At 38.5% G+C, this 20040-nt stretch overlaps 1 protein-coding gene across 2 annotated transcripts in view; it reads left to right on the top strand.

The window, feature by feature from the left end:
• The first annotated feature begins 343 nt into the window (after positions 1-343).
• gpatch11 (G patch domain containing 11) overlaps positions 344-20040 on the top strand; it is a 72467-nt gene continuing 52770 nt past the window's right edge. The window contains exons 1-3 of one of the 2 annotated variants that reach the window (XM_066679922.1): positions 344-584; positions 18007-18233; positions 19914-19955. In XM_066679922.1, the coding sequence (XP_066536019.1) occupies positions 18032-18233; positions 19914-19955 (244 nt within the window). In that variant the 5' untranslated portion in view covers positions 344-584; positions 18007-18031. Of the gene's footprint in view, positions 585-1205; positions 1337-18006; positions 18234-19913; positions 19956-20040 lie in introns of those variants that run through there. The other variant, XM_066679921.1, reaches the window with a different exon arrangement.

Below are 20040 nucleotides of genomic sequence, written 5' to 3'. Positions count from 1 at the left end.
GGCTCTCATCGTTAACTTACAAGAGTCGGCTTTTTGAACCGGTTGGTTCGCGACCGACACATCACTAATTCCATGTAGGCTCTGGACCGACCCACTGTGACCCTGAACTGGACAAGTGGTTACAGATAATGGATGGATGTTAACTAAATACATTCACATTATTTAGCCCACTATTTACAATTACAATCCAATTCCTAATTTATTTCTTTAAATAAACTGAGCTGTTTATGTGCTGCTGTTGAAAATGAACACATCTATACTGTAACTGGAGTGCAGCAGATTGGTATCTAAACCATCCATCCATCCATTATCTGTAACCGCTTTATCCAATTCAGGGTCACAGTGGGTCCAGAGCCTAACTGGAATCATTGGGCGCAAGGCGGAAATACACCCTGGAGGGGCCGCCAGTCACAGGGCAGCACACACACATTCACTCACACCTACGGTCACTTTTGAGTCGCCAATCAACCTACCAACGTGTGTTTTTGGACTGTGGGAGGAAACCGGAGCACCCAGAGGAAACCCACGCGGACATGGGAAGAACACACCAACTCCTCACAGTCACCCGGAGCGGGAATCGAATGGTATCTAAACCTATTTACTTAATTGGTTTCTTCTAAACAATATATCAAAACATTTTCAGAAGAAAATCTTACTGCATTCCATCCCAGTAAACATTTAGCCGTTTATTCAACGTTGAAATAACGTAATGACTGCCGTCTAATCAACGTTCTCTTAAGGTTGAAAAGACGTCCAAACACAGACGTTGAAAAGACGACTATTAGACGTATTTTGGACGTCCATTGACGTTATTAATTGGTCCTGAAATAACATACTTGTATAAAACCCATTTTGGACGTCCACTGACGTTATCGATTGGTCACCACTTAACTAACTTATTAAGATGGATTTTGGACGTCCATTAAGTAGTGCAAGGATTCTTTTAAAATGCAGGTTACTTTTATTGAAACCTTTTAACAATAGTAATAATAATTAAAAAAAAATAGTTATAATATTGTCACATAGTCAATGGCTTTCGTTTACATTCTAAAAGGTCCTTATCATGTGATTATATATTGTAATCTGATTGGCTGCTGAGTGAAGCTCCTTTTTCCTGGGTTCTGCAATTTGATTGGCTCCCCAGCGGAGTGGAGCTCTGAAGTTGGACTATTCTCGGTCCATTGCTTGGGTTAACGTCTTCAGACTTTTATTTTGAAATTTACTATAACGCTGCTAGAGCCCGAGCTTTTTACCACGCCCAACGTTGCTAACTTCATTCTGTATAAATGGAGACTGAAGAAGACGATTATATGTCTGATGCATTTGTAAACGAAGCGTAAGTTTCACTGTCTTTTTTCATTAATATTTAGTATCTCGATCTATCTTCAGTATCTCTCAAAAATCTCTCAGTATCTATCTTCAGTAGCTCTCTGTTTTTGGGATCCAAGAGAAGCAGCTACAACTCCATTTATGTCGAAAATGTTTGCCTTTTGAAAAACACGAAACATTGATTTCTATGGGTTGCCGGCACCTCCGCGCCTGCTACAACTGCGGTCACGCCATCCGACACTCAAATCAAATTTATTTGTATAGCGCTTTTTACAACTGATGTTGTCACAAAGCAGCTTCACAGAAGTCCAGTAAGACAATGTAAAAACCCCCAAGTGAGCAAGCCAGGGGCGACTGTGGCAAGGAAAAGCTCCCTCAGCTGAGGAAGAAACTTTGGGAGGAACCAAGGCTCACAAGGGGTGACCTATCCTCCTCTGGTCAGTCTACTGGTAATAATAGTTAGTAGTCCGTGAGAACTTCAGTGTAGGGGCAGCTTCAAGGCACTTGGTGGTTGCTGGAGCGTGGGCAGCTGGTCTGAAGCGTGGAGGAGGATCTCGACAGTCATCCATCAGTGTCCAGACAGACAGGTGGGCAGTCGTTTACTCGAAAAAATGTAAAGGAATGGAATTAATTTTGAACTGTTTGGTGTTTGTAAAGCAGAAAATGTGAACATTTTCAGAGTGTGGCTAATGACTCCGGCAGATCTGACTATGACAGCTTTAACTAAAAGGAGAGATCCAGAAGGACACACAGACACGGGAGCATCCTGAAACACTGGCATCCCTCCGCTCCACCGTCAACAAACCTGATGATTGCGTGAAGCGGCGGGACGACAGCACCAGTTTACTATAATTCCCTGTATCCATGGACCCCCCGGATCTGCCGCTTTTATCTATGGGGGAGCATTAACTACCAAAAGATAAACTAAACAAATGAGTTTTAGCCTAGATTTGAAGATTGCGTCCCGAACATTTTCTGGAAGATCATTCCAGAGTTGGGGGGGGGCTTTATAATAAAAGGCTCTTCTGAATTCTGGGAACAATTAAAAAAAAAACAAAACAAAAAAAAAAACAGTATTCTGTGATCTGAGTAAACGTGGAGGCTCATAATAGGAAATTGTATCTTGAAGGTATTCAGGAGCAAGCCCATGTAGAGCTTTATATGTTAATAACAGAATTTTGCAGTCGATGCGGAATTTTACAGGCAGCCAATGAAGTGATGATAGAACTGGGCTAATATGTTCAAATTTTCTAGTTTTAGTGAGGACCCTGGCTGCAGCATTTTGAACTAGTTGAAGTTTTCTTAAATTGCTGCTGGTGCATCCTGACAGTAGTGCGTTACAGTAGTCAAGCCTTGAAGTAATAAAGGCATGTACTAATGTTTCTGCGTCCTGCATGGATAAGGCTTTTCTAATCTTAGCAATATTGCGAAGATGTAAAAAAGCTGTCCTAGTGATACTGCCTATGTGTTGATCAAATGATAAATCCGGGTCAATTATGACACCAAGATTTTTTGCTGCTGAACCAGGTTTAACTGGAAAGTCAGCGAGATTTAAAATTAAATCTAGCGAGATTTAAAATTAAATCTGATAATTTATTTCTTGCCACCTTTGGACCCAAAACAGGACCTCTGTTTTGTTGCTGTTTAGAAGTTACGCAACATCCAGCCTTTTATGTCTTTTACACAGTCTTCTATTTTCTTTAATCTGTGTTTGTCATCGGGCTTGGCTGAAATATACAATTGCGTGTCGTCTGCGTAATATTCATTCATTCAATTATCTGTAACTGCTTATCCAGTTCAGGGTCGCGGTGGGTCCAGAGCCTGCCTGGAATCATTTGGCGCAAGGCGGGCAACACAGACACACACACACATTCACTCACACCTACAGTCACTTTTGAGTCGCCAATCAACCTACCAACGTGTGTTTTTGGACTGTGGGAGGAAACCCACACGGACACGGGGAGAACACACCAACTCCTCACAGACAGTCTCCCGGAGCAGGAATCGAACCCACAACCTCCAGGCTGGAGCTGTGTGACTGCGACACTACCTGCTGCGCCACCGTGCCGCGTCTGCGTAACAGTGAAAGTTAATGTCATGGTTTCTTATAACTCTGCCTAGCGGTAACATGTAAAATGTAAATAATAATGGTCCTAAAATAGAGCCTTGTGGAATTCCAAATCTTACTTTAGAATAATTTGAATTTAGATTGTTTACATTTATGAATTGATAACGTTCCCTTAAGTAAGATTTGAACCATAATAGGGCTGTCCCTGTGATTCCAACCATGTTTTCTAACCTTTCTAGGAGAATATTGTGGTCTATTGTATCGAAGGCTGCGCTAAGGTCAAGAAGCACCAACAAGGATACGTGGCCTTGATCAGAGGCAAGAAGAAGATCATTTGTTATCTTGACTAGAGCTGTCTCTGTACTATGATGTGGCCTGAATCCAGATTGGAATTTTTCATATATATGATTCTTATGTAGATATGAACTAAGTTGTTGGGCCATGGCTTTTTCTAAGATCTTTGACAGAAATGGCAGATTTGAAATAGGCCTGTAATTAGACAGTGTGCTAGCATCAAGATTTAGTTTCTTGATCATAGGTTTAATAACTGCTAGTTTAAAAGCTTTGGGTACATGGCCCAGGTTAAGGGATGAGTTTACTATAGTTAAGAGGATTGATAATAGCTGGTAGTACTTTGAGTAATTTTGTGGTAATTGCATCAAGTGTGCAAGTCGTACAGTTTGCGGAGGTGATAATCTTCTCTAGTTCTAACTGTGGGAGTGGGTAAAAGGTTTCAAGTCTTTCTTTTACAATTACATTATGTTTTATATCATTCACATCGGGTGGCAGCCAGGTCAGATTTAATCCTGTGGCTTGAGTTTGTTGTCTAATATTCTCAATTTTATTATTAAAAAAGTCCATAAAATCTTTACTGGTGAGAGTTGCTGGAATTAGTTGTTCGGAACCGGCTTGATTTTTTTGTAGTTCTGGAAAACACACTAAACAGTACTCTCGGATTATTTTTATTATTGGAGATCAGCGAGGCCAGATATGCTGAGCGAGCTTTAGTGAGGGCATTTCTATACTCTATAAGGCTGTCCTTCCAGGCAGAATGGAACACTTCCAGCTTGGCTGATCGCCATTTCCGCTCTAGTTTCCGTGATGTTTGTTTTAAAGTACGTGTTTTATCATTATACCATGGTGCGAGCTTTTTCTGTCTTATACTTTTATGTTTAAGTGGTGCTAACTTTTCTAAATTAGATCGACAGGTATTTTCTAAGTAGTCAGTTAGTACATCTAGGTCCATTGGGTCTGACATTTTTGGGTCACTCATTTTTCTTGTTCTTGCTATCAGACGCTAAAGAGCAATCAGCTCTCTGAGGCTAAAACGTCACTTACACGTCTATAAATGGTACAATGTGATGCTGACAGACTTCAGATTTTTCATATCGTTCTACGATGTGAAGCTAGACTGCTTATATTGTCACTTTTGCCGCACACAACACTACACTAAAGGAAGACGTTCTCTGTTAGACCGTGACTGCTGCTATGGAAGGCCAACGAGCTCGAAAGAGTAGATGAAAAAGGCGTTTGTCTGTGGAGGCATATTTGGTGCTAAACCCCTGAGCACCTGTGACAGTGAGAATTGTAGTTGTAGAAAATAGTCACACATGTGTATCAGTAAATTTGGAGTCACAGAGAAAATCACTTCAGGATTATATAACCTGTATATCCTTTTCCCACTCCCACAAGTACAGCTTAACAGTTATTCCTTTACAAATTCTTCACTGCAGCTGCACAAATCCAGTTCTACACACACAAGTACAAAAATATAATACGCTCACAGTTTTGCTCCATATTGTAGTATATATTTTGCATAACACATTTACACACTTGTATAAAACTTGCACATTTGCAAACCAATATGTGAATCTGTGTAGTGAGAGTTACACACCTGTAGAAAGTCTCCTCAGATATATATATATATATTTTATTTTTTAGTTTTTTGGGGGGTGATATTTCTCTTCCACAAACACAAGTCAGTGACTGCACCTACTGCTGAAACCTACTACGGGGTTTTAGGGCCACGGCATTGAAAAAAAAAAAAAAAAAAAAAGATTAAGAGAATAAATTCAGAACTCTGAGAAAAATCTCGGAATAATTCGCTGAACATAGTGCACACAGTGTAACTGAGGAATGCATTGTGTTGCTGAAGTCATACTATGGTATAGATTTTAGGAATAAACACTCAGTTCTCTTCCACATCAGGACCAGATTGTGATTAGTGTTTAAACCCTGAATCGGTGCACGAACCCGTTTATTAAGAAGATAGCATGTAGTTTCACATGAGACAATTAATGATCACGAAAATGATAGATCCAGAGCGAGTGGACTCCAGCGTGCTCACGAGGCTCCATTGCGTTACGCCTCGGACTCATACAATAAGCCTTATGCATCACAGTTGGGGGCTGCACTGATGGGGGTTAGTCGTCATGTCATGTGAATGCATTTAATAAATAATTCTGTTCACTGACTGCTTCTTTCACAACTCACTCATGGTGCACAGACAATGAGTCAGTCTGTCTACATATTATAATAAATGATAAACCAAAACTGTGTTTCTCTAAATATTCTGACTATATTCTCGGAATGATACAGACATTTTTTACTCAATAATTCCAGGAATTTTCTCAGAATTATTTTGAGATTTTTCTCAGAATTCTGACTTTTTTTTGGAAACTTTTTATTCAATTTTTTATTTCAATGCTGTGGCCCTAAAACCCAGTTGTAGGTTTCAATAGCAATGCCAAATTATTTTTTCCCCTCTGTATTTGGCGCCAAGGGACATGCGCACAAACAAACTCCTCTGATTGGTCAGAAGAGTTAATCTCCGAACAGTGCCCACCTCCTAGTTCTACAGATACAGATTAGTTCTGCACCACGCTCCATCTGATATATTTGGTGCAAATGTGAGTGCGTGCGGAAGTAGTCGTGTGAGTGAAGAAAACAGCATTTGAGACTCGTAGCCGCAGATTCGAGCAGGTGCAGTCACTGACTTGTGTTTGTGCAAGAGAAGTAAAAAAACTAAAAAATATATATTTCTGAGGAGACTTTCTACAGGTGTGTAACTCTCACTGCACAGATTCACATATTGGTTTGCGAATGTTTTGTACAAGTGTGCGAATGTGTTATGCACCATATATACGGCTACAAATGGAGCAAAACTGTGAGCGTTTGATATTTTTGTACTTGTTTGTGTAGAACTGGATTTGTGTAGCTGCAGTGAAGAGTTTGTGAAGCTGTAAATGTTAAGCTGTACTTGTGGGAGAGGAAAAAATCTACAGGTTTGCAACTCCTGAAGTGATTTTCTCTGTGACTTCAAATTTACTGATACATATGTATGACTATTTTCTACAACTATAAATCTCACTGTCACGGGTGCTTAGGGGTTTTGCATCACATATACCTCCATATTTGTCCTTCACTGTTTTTGATATCCAACATACAGTATTGTATATTTTTCTGTATTTTATTACTATTATATTTATTTTTGCATTTATTATATTTATGTATTATTTATATGTTTGCTTACTGAAATGTTTTTAAGTGCTTTAAAGATGGCTGATTTAAATTGTTTCTACAATTTAATGTTTTTCAACTTGTTTGTCCGTTACATTTTTTAATTCCACCTTGGACTTTGTCCCAAAACTTAATCACGTACATAAATAACTAGCATAAAATGGCTGTAGTAGTTTTAAAGTCCCTCATCTTTTACCTACATTTAACCATTAAGTTCTATTAAATTTCTTTTTGCATTTCACTTTGAACTTTGTCATTGTCAGTATCATACATTACAGTAGCTACATTTAAATGGCTGTAATTTTGAAAAGATCCATAATTTCTGAAAACAATAACCACTCTCTTATTCAGGAAGGTCAGCCAAGTCAACACACTAAGTATCACATTTTTACTGTTAATCTTTTTTTTTCACTTTGAACTTTGTCATTATGTCAATATCATACATTACAGTAGCTACTTTGAATGGCTTTATTTTTTAAAAGATCCATACTTCCTGAAAAATATCACCACCACCACCATCTCATTCAGGAAGCCAACGCACTTAGAATCAGAAGTTTTTACTGCCAGGTTTTGTTTTTATTTCACTTTGAAATTTTTCATCATGTCTACATCCTAGATTACAGTAACTATTACAAATGGCTATAGTTTTGAAAAGATCCATAATTCCTGAAAACAATCACCAGCATCTCATTCAGGAAGGTCAGCCAAATCAACACACTTTTACTGATAATTTTACTGTCAAGTAAGTCATTTTTTCCCCCACTTTGAACTTTGTCATTATGTCAATATTAAAGTGACAACATAAGCAGTCTAGCTTCATATCGTAGAACAATATGAACTATTAACTGATTGCTCTTTAGTGTCTGATAGCCAGACCAAGAAAATTGAGTGTCGGATGGCGTGACCACAGTGTGCTACTGGTCGGTAAAATTAGGTTTATTTTATTCAGGGGATATTCGGGTATCCCCCTCCTCTTGCTCACAAACAACGTCCTAAAATCTCAGAAAGTTCATGTCATAGATCGCGGAAGATCAGAGAACAAACTACAGTCATAATATTTCGCCAAAATACTTTTCATTCGCCAAAATACTTTTACAAATATCTTTTCATTGCACGGAGTACATTTACTGAAAATAGCCAGAATGGCTGCAGCAGGCACCTAACACGCTAAGGCACCGTTGGCAAAGTGCGGAACCTATATAAAACGTAAACTGCACAGATGAGGAGCGAGCTAGTGATACTTATAAAGACTGAAAACATAGCATACAACAAACAGGAGGTAAAAAACAAATAGCCAACCTTAACAAGCTCCTCAATTTTACTTATTTATACATATGAATATTTAGTTTTAAGCAATGTAAACATATACATGTAGTGCATTTATAGCAAATAAACTGCTACTGTGAAGCCGCTATATTACTTACAAATTTTAAAACAATTTTGGTTCACAGAGATATAACTTACCAGCATACTACAAATTTTATTTTGTAAAATGTGCCTCGGTTTAATTTTAATTATTTTTTTCTACAGAAAATGAATTGATAGTCTCGTCTACAGAGAAACGTCTGACCAAAATACTATAACCTTTAGTTTTTTAAAAATGTCTTGGTTTCTCCACTGTTTTGAAAGTGTATTAAAGTTCAGATTTGAAACGCTTCATGTCTATATTACAGATTGCTCCTTTACATTTTTAGAAAAGTTACAAATCGCTACTGTGAGAAATCCGTATGATATATTGATCTAAAATCAGACCCATAAATATAAATAAAAACTAAACGTTGTAAGTTGGTCAGATATGTCCCTGTAGACTACAACTGATTTTACATCTGTATATCATACAGATGCTTCAGTGTAGCAATTTGTAACATTAATAAATTAATCAAAATTTAACCAAGACATATTTAAAAAAAACTAAAGCTTGTAGTATGTTTGTCAGATGTATCTCTGTAGACTACAACTGATTTTAGATGTGTATATTATACGGATGCCTCACAGTAGCAATTTGTAACTTCAAAAAAAGTTACTAAGGTTGGCTATTTATTTTTTACCTCCTGTTTGTTGTATGTTATGTTTTGAGTCTTTATAAGTATCACTAGTTCGCTCCTCATCTATGTGCATGGTTTATGCTTTTAAATATGTTCCGCACTTTGCCGACGGTGCCTTAGCATCTTAAGCGCCAAACTGGAACCATTCTTGCTATTTTCAGTGGTTTGTTCTCTAATCCTCCACAATTAAGAAAGTGACGTTTCAGTGATTTTTAGGACATTGTTTCTGAGCAAGAGGAGGGGCGAAACCCAAACATCCGCTGAATATCCAATATAAACCTAACCTTACTGACCCGAGAGCTAAGGGGCTGCCTACAAACTACACTACACTGTAGAAACAAACGTGACGAACAATAATTTTCAGAGATACAGAATTTGGGGTTTTCATTAGTTGTCAGTTATAACATTCAAATTACAAGTAATAAACGTGAAATATATCAGTCTGTGTGTAATGAATGAGTATATATACAAGTTTCACTTTTTTAATGGAATTACTGAAATAAATCAACTTTTTCATGATATTCTATTTTTATGACCAGCACCTGTAGTGTTGGTGTCAACTTTTCCATAGGGAAGAATTTGTGATTCTTAAAACCTTAAAATATGCAGCAGTTACTGGCATTTACCAACTTTACATTACAGATTAACAAATGACAAGTATAAGAGGTGTAGTGTGAGAATTGTGTATTGGGCTCAGCAACTCTGATTACCAGCAATGCCATATATTGCAATGTTTTATTTATTTATTTTAAAATATTTCCCCCATTCACAGAGCAATATTTCTATGGCAGTCCATTGAAATCAATAAATCAATGTTTCGTGGATTTCAAAAACCAAACATTTCAGACACAAAATGGGTTGTTGCTGCTTGTCTTGGATCCCAAAAACAGCACATTTGCATGCACCGTTCGAGAGCAATCGGAGATAGAAATCTGAATATGTGAATATTAACCAACATTTCCAGACTTGTAAGTACTAAATCTTCAGAGTTGTACACAGATTAAGCATATTCTATATTGTCTCGTTATATCTTAAAATTTAGGAGGTTGTTATGGTGTACTATGAAAATAGCCAGTTCGATGCAGCCAGAACTTTTGTTCATTACATGGAAAAGCTTAGTTTTAGTGGAGCTTTCAGCAACATGGCTAGCTACTCATTTTATGACTTAGATATATACAGTTGTGTTTGTTATGGCTACCAGGAAGGAAGACAGAATTTCAAAATTATTCTCAGGCCTGAGGAGAAATCAGAGGAATAAAGACACAGTCAAGTATTCACTCCAATCTCTAGTTTATTTAGACATTAACAGCAGTGTTTATAGGGCGTTTGTGACTTACACTTTTCCTGTTACCATTACATCATGTCTTATTGCCCATAACCCGACACTCTCTAACCAGCACATTATGCTATACATATTTCTGTTATCTTATTTTCCCCTGTCAGCATTGTAGGAAAAATGGGACGTCTCTCAAAAATTTAGGAAAAAATGGAAAACCTTTATTACAGAAAGCAGTTACAAGATACAAAGATGTACCATGGGTTCAGCGGAGCTGGACTGAACATTGAGTAATAGAAAAACACAGCTTATATAGTTTTACAGTTAATTGAATAGGTCAGTTAATTGAAAATGAATCAGAATCCACATTCAGAACTTCTAATTGAAATAAACTTGTCGCTATCGATCATAAATATATTTTTTAAACTTATTTACAGAAATTAATTTGTGTTCCCACTGTGTGTTCATGTACTGTCCTTTTAAAACCACTCTGTAGTCACATGAATCTGCCACATAGAAGCAACATGGAGGACAACCTAAATGAAAGGTTCGACTGAGCGAGTCGAGTAACACGCACCAAAGACAAACAGCTTTGGACATGCTGTGTTTTGATGACACTGAACAAAAAGAAGTCAAATGTAAACACAAAAAACATTCCAGCGACCAAAGCACTGTCACACACCAAATATGAACGGTACTCAAAAAACAGAGGGCAACAAGCTCCCAGCAACATTAGAAAAAAAAATCCCAGCTTAAATGCTGGAGCTTATTTACAGTACAAACCTCGTCACTGAACTATGAGGGCCAAAAATACAAAAAAAAAATTGTTGATTAATCATAATTGTAAAATGTAAAATATGATATTGATTTGTGCTCATATTGTCCAGCACTATGCAGCAGTCGCCTCCATTTACCAACTTTACATTCCAACTTAAAGGGAGTAGCAATAACATTTTGGCATTTGCAGGACTTTCTTTTCAACCTTAAATGGTCCAACTGTTACAATCTGGGAAAATTAGAGCTTTTCATTCCACCTTAAATGGAACAGAAATTACTGTGCACCTGGTAGAATGATTCCACCTTAAATTGTACCACAGTTTTTGTCTTCTGCACAGCTTTTCATTTCATCTTAAATGTGACCCTAGTTTTAGCTAGGGATGGGGGACGTTCAATACAGAAGCTTTGAAGCTTCTGTTATTTTTCCAACACTTGCTGATAGCTTGTATTGAGTCAATTACCCTCACATGACTATGACGTTTGAAGCTTCCAAAACAATGAACCACCAGAAACGAGTTGAACTTTAAGACCAATCAAATAATTACACACATAGCTGTGTTGATAAGCATGTTGCAATTATTTTTTCTGGTCACCCGATGCCACTCTTCTCTGATGCTGGAATTCAATGCTCCAGTGCATCGAATCTTTATCGGCACAATCAGGAAGAAGCTCCTAAAGCTTCAATGGGGCTTCATCCACCCATCACTAGTCTCAGCTACAGACTGAGAGTCTGATACTTTCAAGGTGCATCTTCGAAGGCCAGACCGAAATGGGACTGTCTTATCCTCTGTGGATTTCCTGTTTGACTGCTGTTACCCTCACTAAGGCTGTGTTTAAAACAGAAGGCAGTAACCTCGTTGCCTTGCTGTCTTTGCTGTCTCCTTAGCCTGTGCCTTAAAGGCAATGCTTCAACATGAAGGCACCTGTAACGGAATCACATTTGAGGCTGTGTCTGAAAAGACTGGAAAGCTGTCATACTGAGGCAGAATTCTGGGAGATAGCGAGGCGTGTCTGAATCGAATGTCCATGGAAAACGCTGCGTGTTAAGGTTCCTCCATTTAGCTGATTTTTGAAGGCAGCGTAAAAGCATCCTTGCTGCCTTAGGATTCCCATAAACCTGTGCGTTGCAGTCAGCAACAGCATTCATTAGGATATAGTGAGTTTTGAAATTCTACTTAAATTTACCTTGAAAATTACTTAATGTAAAATAAATTATGGGTTTAAAGTTCACAATAATCATGTACTTTTTTTTCTCTCTAAATAAATCCTCATTAATAATAATAATAATAATAATATGAATAATAATAAGCCTAGTTACTTTGGGACAAGCAGTTACAGAGCAAATAGCTGCAAATCACCACCATTTCCTCCAGTGAGCAAACCTTTGCATTGCTGCCTCCTCTTTATACATACTGTATTATTATTAAATGTGTATAATTTTCCTTTTTAACATTTTATTTCTTTTATAATGTTTGTGTATCCTAGTAACATCATGACATGTTCCTGCTTTGGAAGTGTGTCAAACACGATTCTGTTACATGTGTCTTAACGTCTTAATGTCTGAATGCCAGAGACAGCACCAAGGCATCGAGATTGTTGTCTTGTGTTCAGACATAGACTGTGTCGAAACAATTGGAATACTGTCTACTGAGGCAGTATTCTGAGGGAGGGAGGAAGTGAAGCATATCTGAATCGAATTTCTGTCGAAAATGGTGCCTGCCAAGGTTCCTCCATTTATTTGAAGGTAGCACAGTAGCAACCTTTGCTTCCTTAGAATTCTCATGTTCCTGTGTGTCAGCATGGTTAACAGCAACATTCTTAGAATATAGTGAGCTTTGAAGTGGTCATACTTATATTTACTTTAAAGATTTACTGGAAAATAAATTATGGATTTAAAGGTTACAATAATTTTTAAGTTGCAAATCACTGCTGTTTCCTCTGGTGAGCAGACATTTGCATTGCTGCCTCCTCTTCATAGATAGTTTTTGTTATTAATATATATAAAATGTTCCTTCTTAACATTTTATTCCTGTTATAAACAGTAATTTATGTATTGTTTATCACACCAATTTATGTAAGCTTCGGTGTTAAGTGTAGTTGGTTGCTGATCTTAAAAGGCCACACCAACCCTATTGGTTTGAAATAGGATTTAAATGTCCAAAGATTACAGGAATGTTGTGGTTGCAGGTAGGCGTAGAGGGGGTGGGTTTTATGTGAAGCTCTAATGGATTGGCATAGGATATTTTACATTTTTCCCATGTATGATCATTATTATTATTTAGGAACATTATTAGTTAGGAACATTATTAATTATTAGGAAGTAGTTAATGTGGCAGCGGCTACTCTAGCTCCCGTTAGCGATGTGCGTTTTATGTTAAATGTACCATTTTTTCAGACACAATCTAATCTCAAGATTAGTCTACAGTCGCAGCGTTTTACTTGGACTTCGTAATACCAGTTCATTCAGCGACTTTAACAGAGGATTGCTACCTGTCGGGGCTTATAACACTCCGAGAGCTCGGGATTATGCGCAAGCAAGACCCAGCGGCCTGCACAGCAGCGTTCCCGACTCCCATTACTGACCGCCTGAGGAGGCGACGCAAGCGGTGTGAGAGATCGTGCAAACGTGGCTCCCGAGCCGGCATCAGCGTGAGGCTTAAAGCAAACCTTCACAGAACTGCGCTTCCATCCATTCTCCTGTCTAATGTCCACTCACTGGAAAACAAAATGGACCATCTCAGACTGGAATTAACCACTCAACACAAGGTGAGAGACTGTTGTGCTTTCATTTTCAGGAGCCAGCTCTCAGTGGAAAATCACGAGGAGGTGGAGTGTGCATCTACATCAAAAACAACTGGTGCACAAATGTTAAAACTGTCTCAAGTCACTGTTCACAGGATATTGAATTTCTCACAATAAAATGCAGACCTTTATACCCGCCAAGAGAGTTCACTGCTATTTGCTTCATAGCTGTTTACATCCCCCCTGATGCAAACACAAAAGATGCACTATCCACACTTTACAGATTTACGAGTTTGTCTCAAAATGCCAACCCGGAATGTGTTCATATCATTGCTGGAGATTTTAACCAGGCTAAATTTAGGACTGTACTGCCACATTACTACCAACATGTGGAATTTGCAACAAGAGGGAAAAACATACTGGACCATGTTTACTGTAACATCAGGAGTGCATTCAGGGCAGTTCCATACCCACACCTGGGGAATTCAGACGACCTCTCTGTCATGGTAAGACCAGTATACAGACCCCTGCTTACCAGAAACAAATCATCCATGAAGCAGATAAGATGCTGGCCAGGGGGAGCAGTTTCAGCTTTACAGGACTGTTTTGAGTTCACGGACTGGATTATGTTTAGAGAAGCTGCCACTGTCAACCAACACATCATTCTTGAAGAATATTCTGAGTCAGTAATCGGATACATATCCAAGTGTGTGGAAGATGTGACAGTCACCAAAAACATCACCACACTGTCTAATCAGAAACCCTGGTTCAACAGTGAAGTGCATGCTCTACTGAGAGCATGTGACACTGCTTTTAAGTCTGGACACAAAGATGCGCTCATCTGCAAGTGCCAAACTGAATAAGGGTGTGAGATCTGCTAAGTGTGCCTATGGACAGAAAATCCAGAGCCACTTCACTGACTCAAAAGACCCCAGACGGCTGTGGCAAGTGAAGAATTAAAACGTTCTTTTTGGACCGTTCCCAAAGTAATTAAAATTTAGAAAATATCAAAAAGTTCCAAAATAGAACCTTCCTCCTCAGGGAGGCGTGCTCGTTCCGGAAGTTTTACAAAGACCAGTCGAGTGAAGTTCAAAGCAAATCAAAGTATTTATTACAATACTGGATCCAGGAGAACTAATACATAAGAAACGCAAAGTGCCCTTTCCACGCAAAGTTCTGACTCTTCGCATCTGACTCCACAGTTTTATACCCCAAATGACGTATACCCTGCTGGCAAGGCGTTTCTGGCTGATTAACATATATTAATATGCATAATAAGACATGTTAGTACTCATGTTTCTCGCGTGCAGGTTTCCCATGCACCTGTGACCCCAAAACACTCATCATGCCCTTCTGACACTGTAGGTTTTGTTTCCCACACTCCTTTTCTGTCACCAAGATTCAGAGGAGTCACTAATGGACTTAAGGTCACTGAGATGCCCTAAAGTTCAACTCCCCCTTTTGGCTAACACTTGTAATTTATACTAAAAGCCTAAGTGCAGATCTGTTCAATGTTAGAGGTCTAAGAATTTAGAAAGGTGCTAATACTGAGTCAACATGCCAGTTAGTGTGGAGATTCTAAACTGTTTAAATACATGGTTAAATACTGGTTAATCATTCATATGAGTACATATAAGATACAAGATTTCACACAATTGTAAATGCTTAATTTTAACTAATCATTTAAGGATATTTGTCCACTAATACAAAGTAATAAAATTATTTTTTACAACACAAGGCATCCACTTCACTCAGCAATGCCAATATCAACTTCCTCAACAAACTCAACATATACTTCAGCAGGTTTGATGAAACTAACACCACACCAATAACAAAAGCCCCTTTGGATCTGGATGATGAAGTACTTAGATTAGACCAAGCCAAAGTACGGACAGCCCTACACAGGGTCAACCCACGAAAAACTGCTGGTCCTGATAACATATCAGGTTTTGTTCTTAAGGAATGCGCTGACCAACTGGCGCACGTGGTTACTGACATCTACAACACCTCCCTGAGCCAAGTCACTGTTCCCAAGTGTTTCAAGTCCACCGCCATTGCCAAAAAAGTCACCTGTATCATCACTTAATGACTACCGTCCGATTGCACTCACCCCCATCATAATGAAGTGCTTCGAAAGGCTGGTCAAAGATCACATTTCAGCAAATCTCCCTGCTACATTCAACCCCCTCCAATTTGCATATTGCCCAAACCGGTCAACAGATGATGCCATGTCAGTAGCACTTCACTTGAACTTGACTCATCTGGAGCAAAAAAACTCATATGTACGTATGCTCTTCATTGACTTCAGCTCCGCATTCAATACAGTCATCCCCCAGCACTTGATAAAGTAGTTCACAAAGATAAGCATCAACACACCGCTATGCAATTGGATGTTGGACTTTCTTTCCGATAAACCCCAGACAGTAAGAGTGGGAAAGAATACCTCTCAAACCATCAGCACGAACACTGGGGTGCCTCAGGGCTGTGTGTTTGAGTCCCCTGTTGTTTACACTGATGACTAACGAATGTTGTGCAAAGTACAGTTCCAACCATATCATCAAGTTTACGGACGACACAACAGTGGTGGGCCTCATTAACATCAATGATGAGGTGGCCTGTAGAGATGAAGTCAACCAACTGGTGGACTGGTGTGACAAGACAACCTGATGCTGAATGTCAACAAAACAAAAGAGATCACAGTTGACTTCAGGAGAAAACACACAGTTCACACTGCACTCATAATCCACTCAGTATCTTGGAATCTGTTAAAAGTTTCTGGGGGTTCATATTACAGACAACCTCAGTTGGACATGACATACACTACCTCTCTCATCATGAAAGCAAAGCAGCGCCTCCACTTCCTGCGTAGACTATGTATACTACAATAATGCAGACGTGCAATATGTTCATATTTTATATGGCACAACTTCCATTCATTTATTTACCTGATGTGCAATATTCATGTGCAATATTTTTCTGCTTCATATGTATATTACATTCTATGCGTATACCTATTTAGTTATACACACTGCCATTCCTTGCTGCTATTATTTAATTTTATAGATATAGTGCCTTTATTCTGTGTAGTTGTATTATCTATAGTTGATTCTGAGTATGTCTATTTAAATTACTTATTGTCTTATTTTGCCTAGCACATTTATTTTACAGACACAGAATCTCATTTAGCTGTGCACTGCTGTGTGTTGTCTAAATGACAATAAAGTTCACTTTGACACCTGCAGTAGTACAGGTTTTTTGGCCACATTTAATGGCGCAAAGCACCAGACTCTCCTTAGAGTGTCTGGCAATGTGAGACTAAATATCTGTTACTCTCTTGTACTACCAACTTGGTGGTCTGAGACTGGGCATGCCTGAAACTGTGAGTTCTGTGAGAAGGAGGCCTGCTTTTCAGTACCTCTCTACCTGGATGCATAGTCCAGCAATGACACTGAGGTGTTTAGAACCTCAAGCAGCACTGCAGTGTCTGATCCATCTGAACAAGCATAACTCTTACTAACACATCACATCTATGTCAGTGTCACTGCAGCACTGAGAATAAACCATCACCCAAATCATACCTGCTCTGTGGTGGTCCTTTGGGGGTCCTGACCATTGATAAGCTGGGTGAAATAGAGATAAGAATGTATGCAGAGTAACCAGTGGAGTACTGTAATTGCAGAACTACAAAGTGCCCCTGTATGGGCAGTGGAGCTGATAAAATGTACAATGAGTGTAGATACAAGGTAGGTGTTTCTATTCCATGAATCATTTGGAGTAGATTAGTAAATGACTTGACAAATTAACTAATGAAGACATATCATAAAAGAATAATGCAAGTTGAGTTTGGTATTTATTTATTTTTTGTATGTTTTGTAATTTTTTTCCCCTTGTTTTCTCATCATTCTGATAACAAAGGTGCTGTCATGTTTTAACATCCCTATTGGTGGATTGATATCAGAATTTCTATGCTGACTAGGTATGCCTTAGCTACCCGTGATACAGGAAAGGTTATTGACCTACCAATAGGACCATTAAGGCACTTTGACATCTTAAACTCACACCATTGTTAAGGAGATGCCAATGAATAAATGTATTAACGTAGAAGATAAAAGTTAGGGAAATGCAGAAAGGAAATGTGGCAATTACACAAGTGGTTATTAAATATGCATGAAACCATGCATAATGTGCGAAAAGTCACATGATGAATTAACAAGGTGAGTTATTGTCCTTTCGTTTTAATATCATGTCAGGTTGGACTTTCGACCTGGTGTACCTATGGTGAAACATGTAAAGCACGCTCTGAAGAGAGAGGAACTTACCAAAGAAATAAGCAATCAGAATAAACAGAAAACCTACAAGCAACACGAACTGGACAGACGAGATACTGCTCTTCAGACTTCCATGAGCACTGAAAACAAAGGCTTTGCATTGCTTCAAAAAATGGGATACGTAGCCGGACAAGGCCTTGGAAAAGAAGGTTAGTGCTAACGTAAACTATGAAAACATAGTAAAAATGTGTGGACACCAATCCTGATTAATAAGTAACTTGTTTCACCCCCAACAATTTTTACCAGATGCATATAATCAGAAACTTTTCTATTTAGTACCCACAAATATATGCTTGGTCAGACCTCAGTGATATTAAATCATATAAATATGACATAGACGTTTTGCCTGATGTGATTTTGAATTTGACCCCCTCCTAGAAAATTTTTGTCTGTATCTGCATAAGCCATAGATGGTTAAACATTTATTTATGGTGCCTAGATATGCCAATAGTCAGAATAACGTACAAACCGGATTCCAAAAAAGTTGGGGCACTAAACAAATTGTGAATAAAAACTGAATGCAATGATGTGGAGATGGCAAATGTCAATATTTTATTCGTAATAGAACATAGATGACAGATCAAATGTTTAATCTGAGTAAATGTAACATTTTAAAGGAAAAATATGTTGATTCAAAATTTCATGGTGTCAACAAATCCCAAAAAAGTTGGGACAAGGCCATTTTTTTACCACTGTGTGGCATCCCCCCTTTTTCTTACAACACTCAACAGACATCTGGTGACAGAGGAGACCAGTTTCTCAAATTTAGAAATAGGAATGCTATCCCATTCATGTCTAATACAGGCCTCTAACTGTTCAATCATCTTGGGCCTTCTTTGTCGCACCTTCCTCTTTATGATGCGCCAAATGTTCTCTGTAGGTGAAAGATCTGGACTGCAGGCTGGCCATTTCAGTACCCGGATCCTTCTGCTACGTAGCCATGATGTTGTGATTGCTGCAGAATGTGGTCTGGCATTATCTTGTTGAAAAATGCAGGGTCTTCCCTGAAAGAGATGACATCTAGATGGGAGCATATGTTGTTCTAGAACCTGAACATAGTTCTCTGCATAGTCTAATGGTGCCTTTCCAGACATGCAAGCTGCCCATGCCACAAGCACTTATGCAACCCCATACCATCAGTGATGCAGGCTTCTGAACAGAGCGTTCATAACAACTTGGGTTATCTTTGTCCTCTCTCGTCCGGATGACATGGCGTCCCAGTGTTCCATAAAGAACTTCAAATCGTGACTCATCTGACCACAGAACAGTCTTCCATTTTGCCACACTCCATTTTAAAAGACCCCTGGCCCAGAGCATCCAATAGAGTTTTACGGCCTTGACCCTTATGAACAGCAATTGTTCCAGATTCTCTGAATTGTTTGATGATGTTAATGCACGGCTGATGATGATGATAACTTAAAAGTCTTTGCTATTTTACGCTGGGTAACACCATTCTGGTATTGCTGCACTATCTTTTGATCTGTCATCTATGTTCTATTATGAATAAAACACTGACATTTGCCATCTCCACATCATTGCATTCAGTTTTTATTCACAGTTTGTTTAGTGTCCCAACTTTTTTGGAATCCAGTTTGTACTTTTATATGTACTAGCTAGCAATAATAGTCACTAAATGGCATCTATCATAATTCAAATAATGAATGTCAAAAACATTAATTTGTGCTGTCAACCACCAAATAATTTTTTAATGAGGATAGATCTTTAAATAAAATGCTGCAAAGAAAAATGCATTTAGCAACACCTTCAGGACAGTCCAGTGCAATCATTTTCTTAACTTTTAATTTTAACTGATTATTCTCATATCTCAGGTGCTGGTAGAATTGAACCAATCCCTCTCAAAGTCAAAACAGGTAAGCACATCTACAATATGTGGACAAAAGTATAGGAATACACTTCCTAGTCATTGAATTATGTGATTTCATTCAGTGCCTTTGC

This window comes from Hoplias malabaricus, chromosome 8 (assembly GCF_029633855.1).
Source record: "Hoplias malabaricus isolate fHopMal1 chromosome 8, fHopMal1.hap1, whole genome shotgun sequence".
In the NCBI taxonomy this organism is placed as follows: domain Eukaryota; kingdom Metazoa; phylum Chordata; class Actinopteri; order Characiformes; family Erythrinidae; genus Hoplias; species Hoplias malabaricus.
Note: the sequence above shows the minus strand (reverse complement) of the source record. Positions and strands in the feature narration are given on the sequence as shown.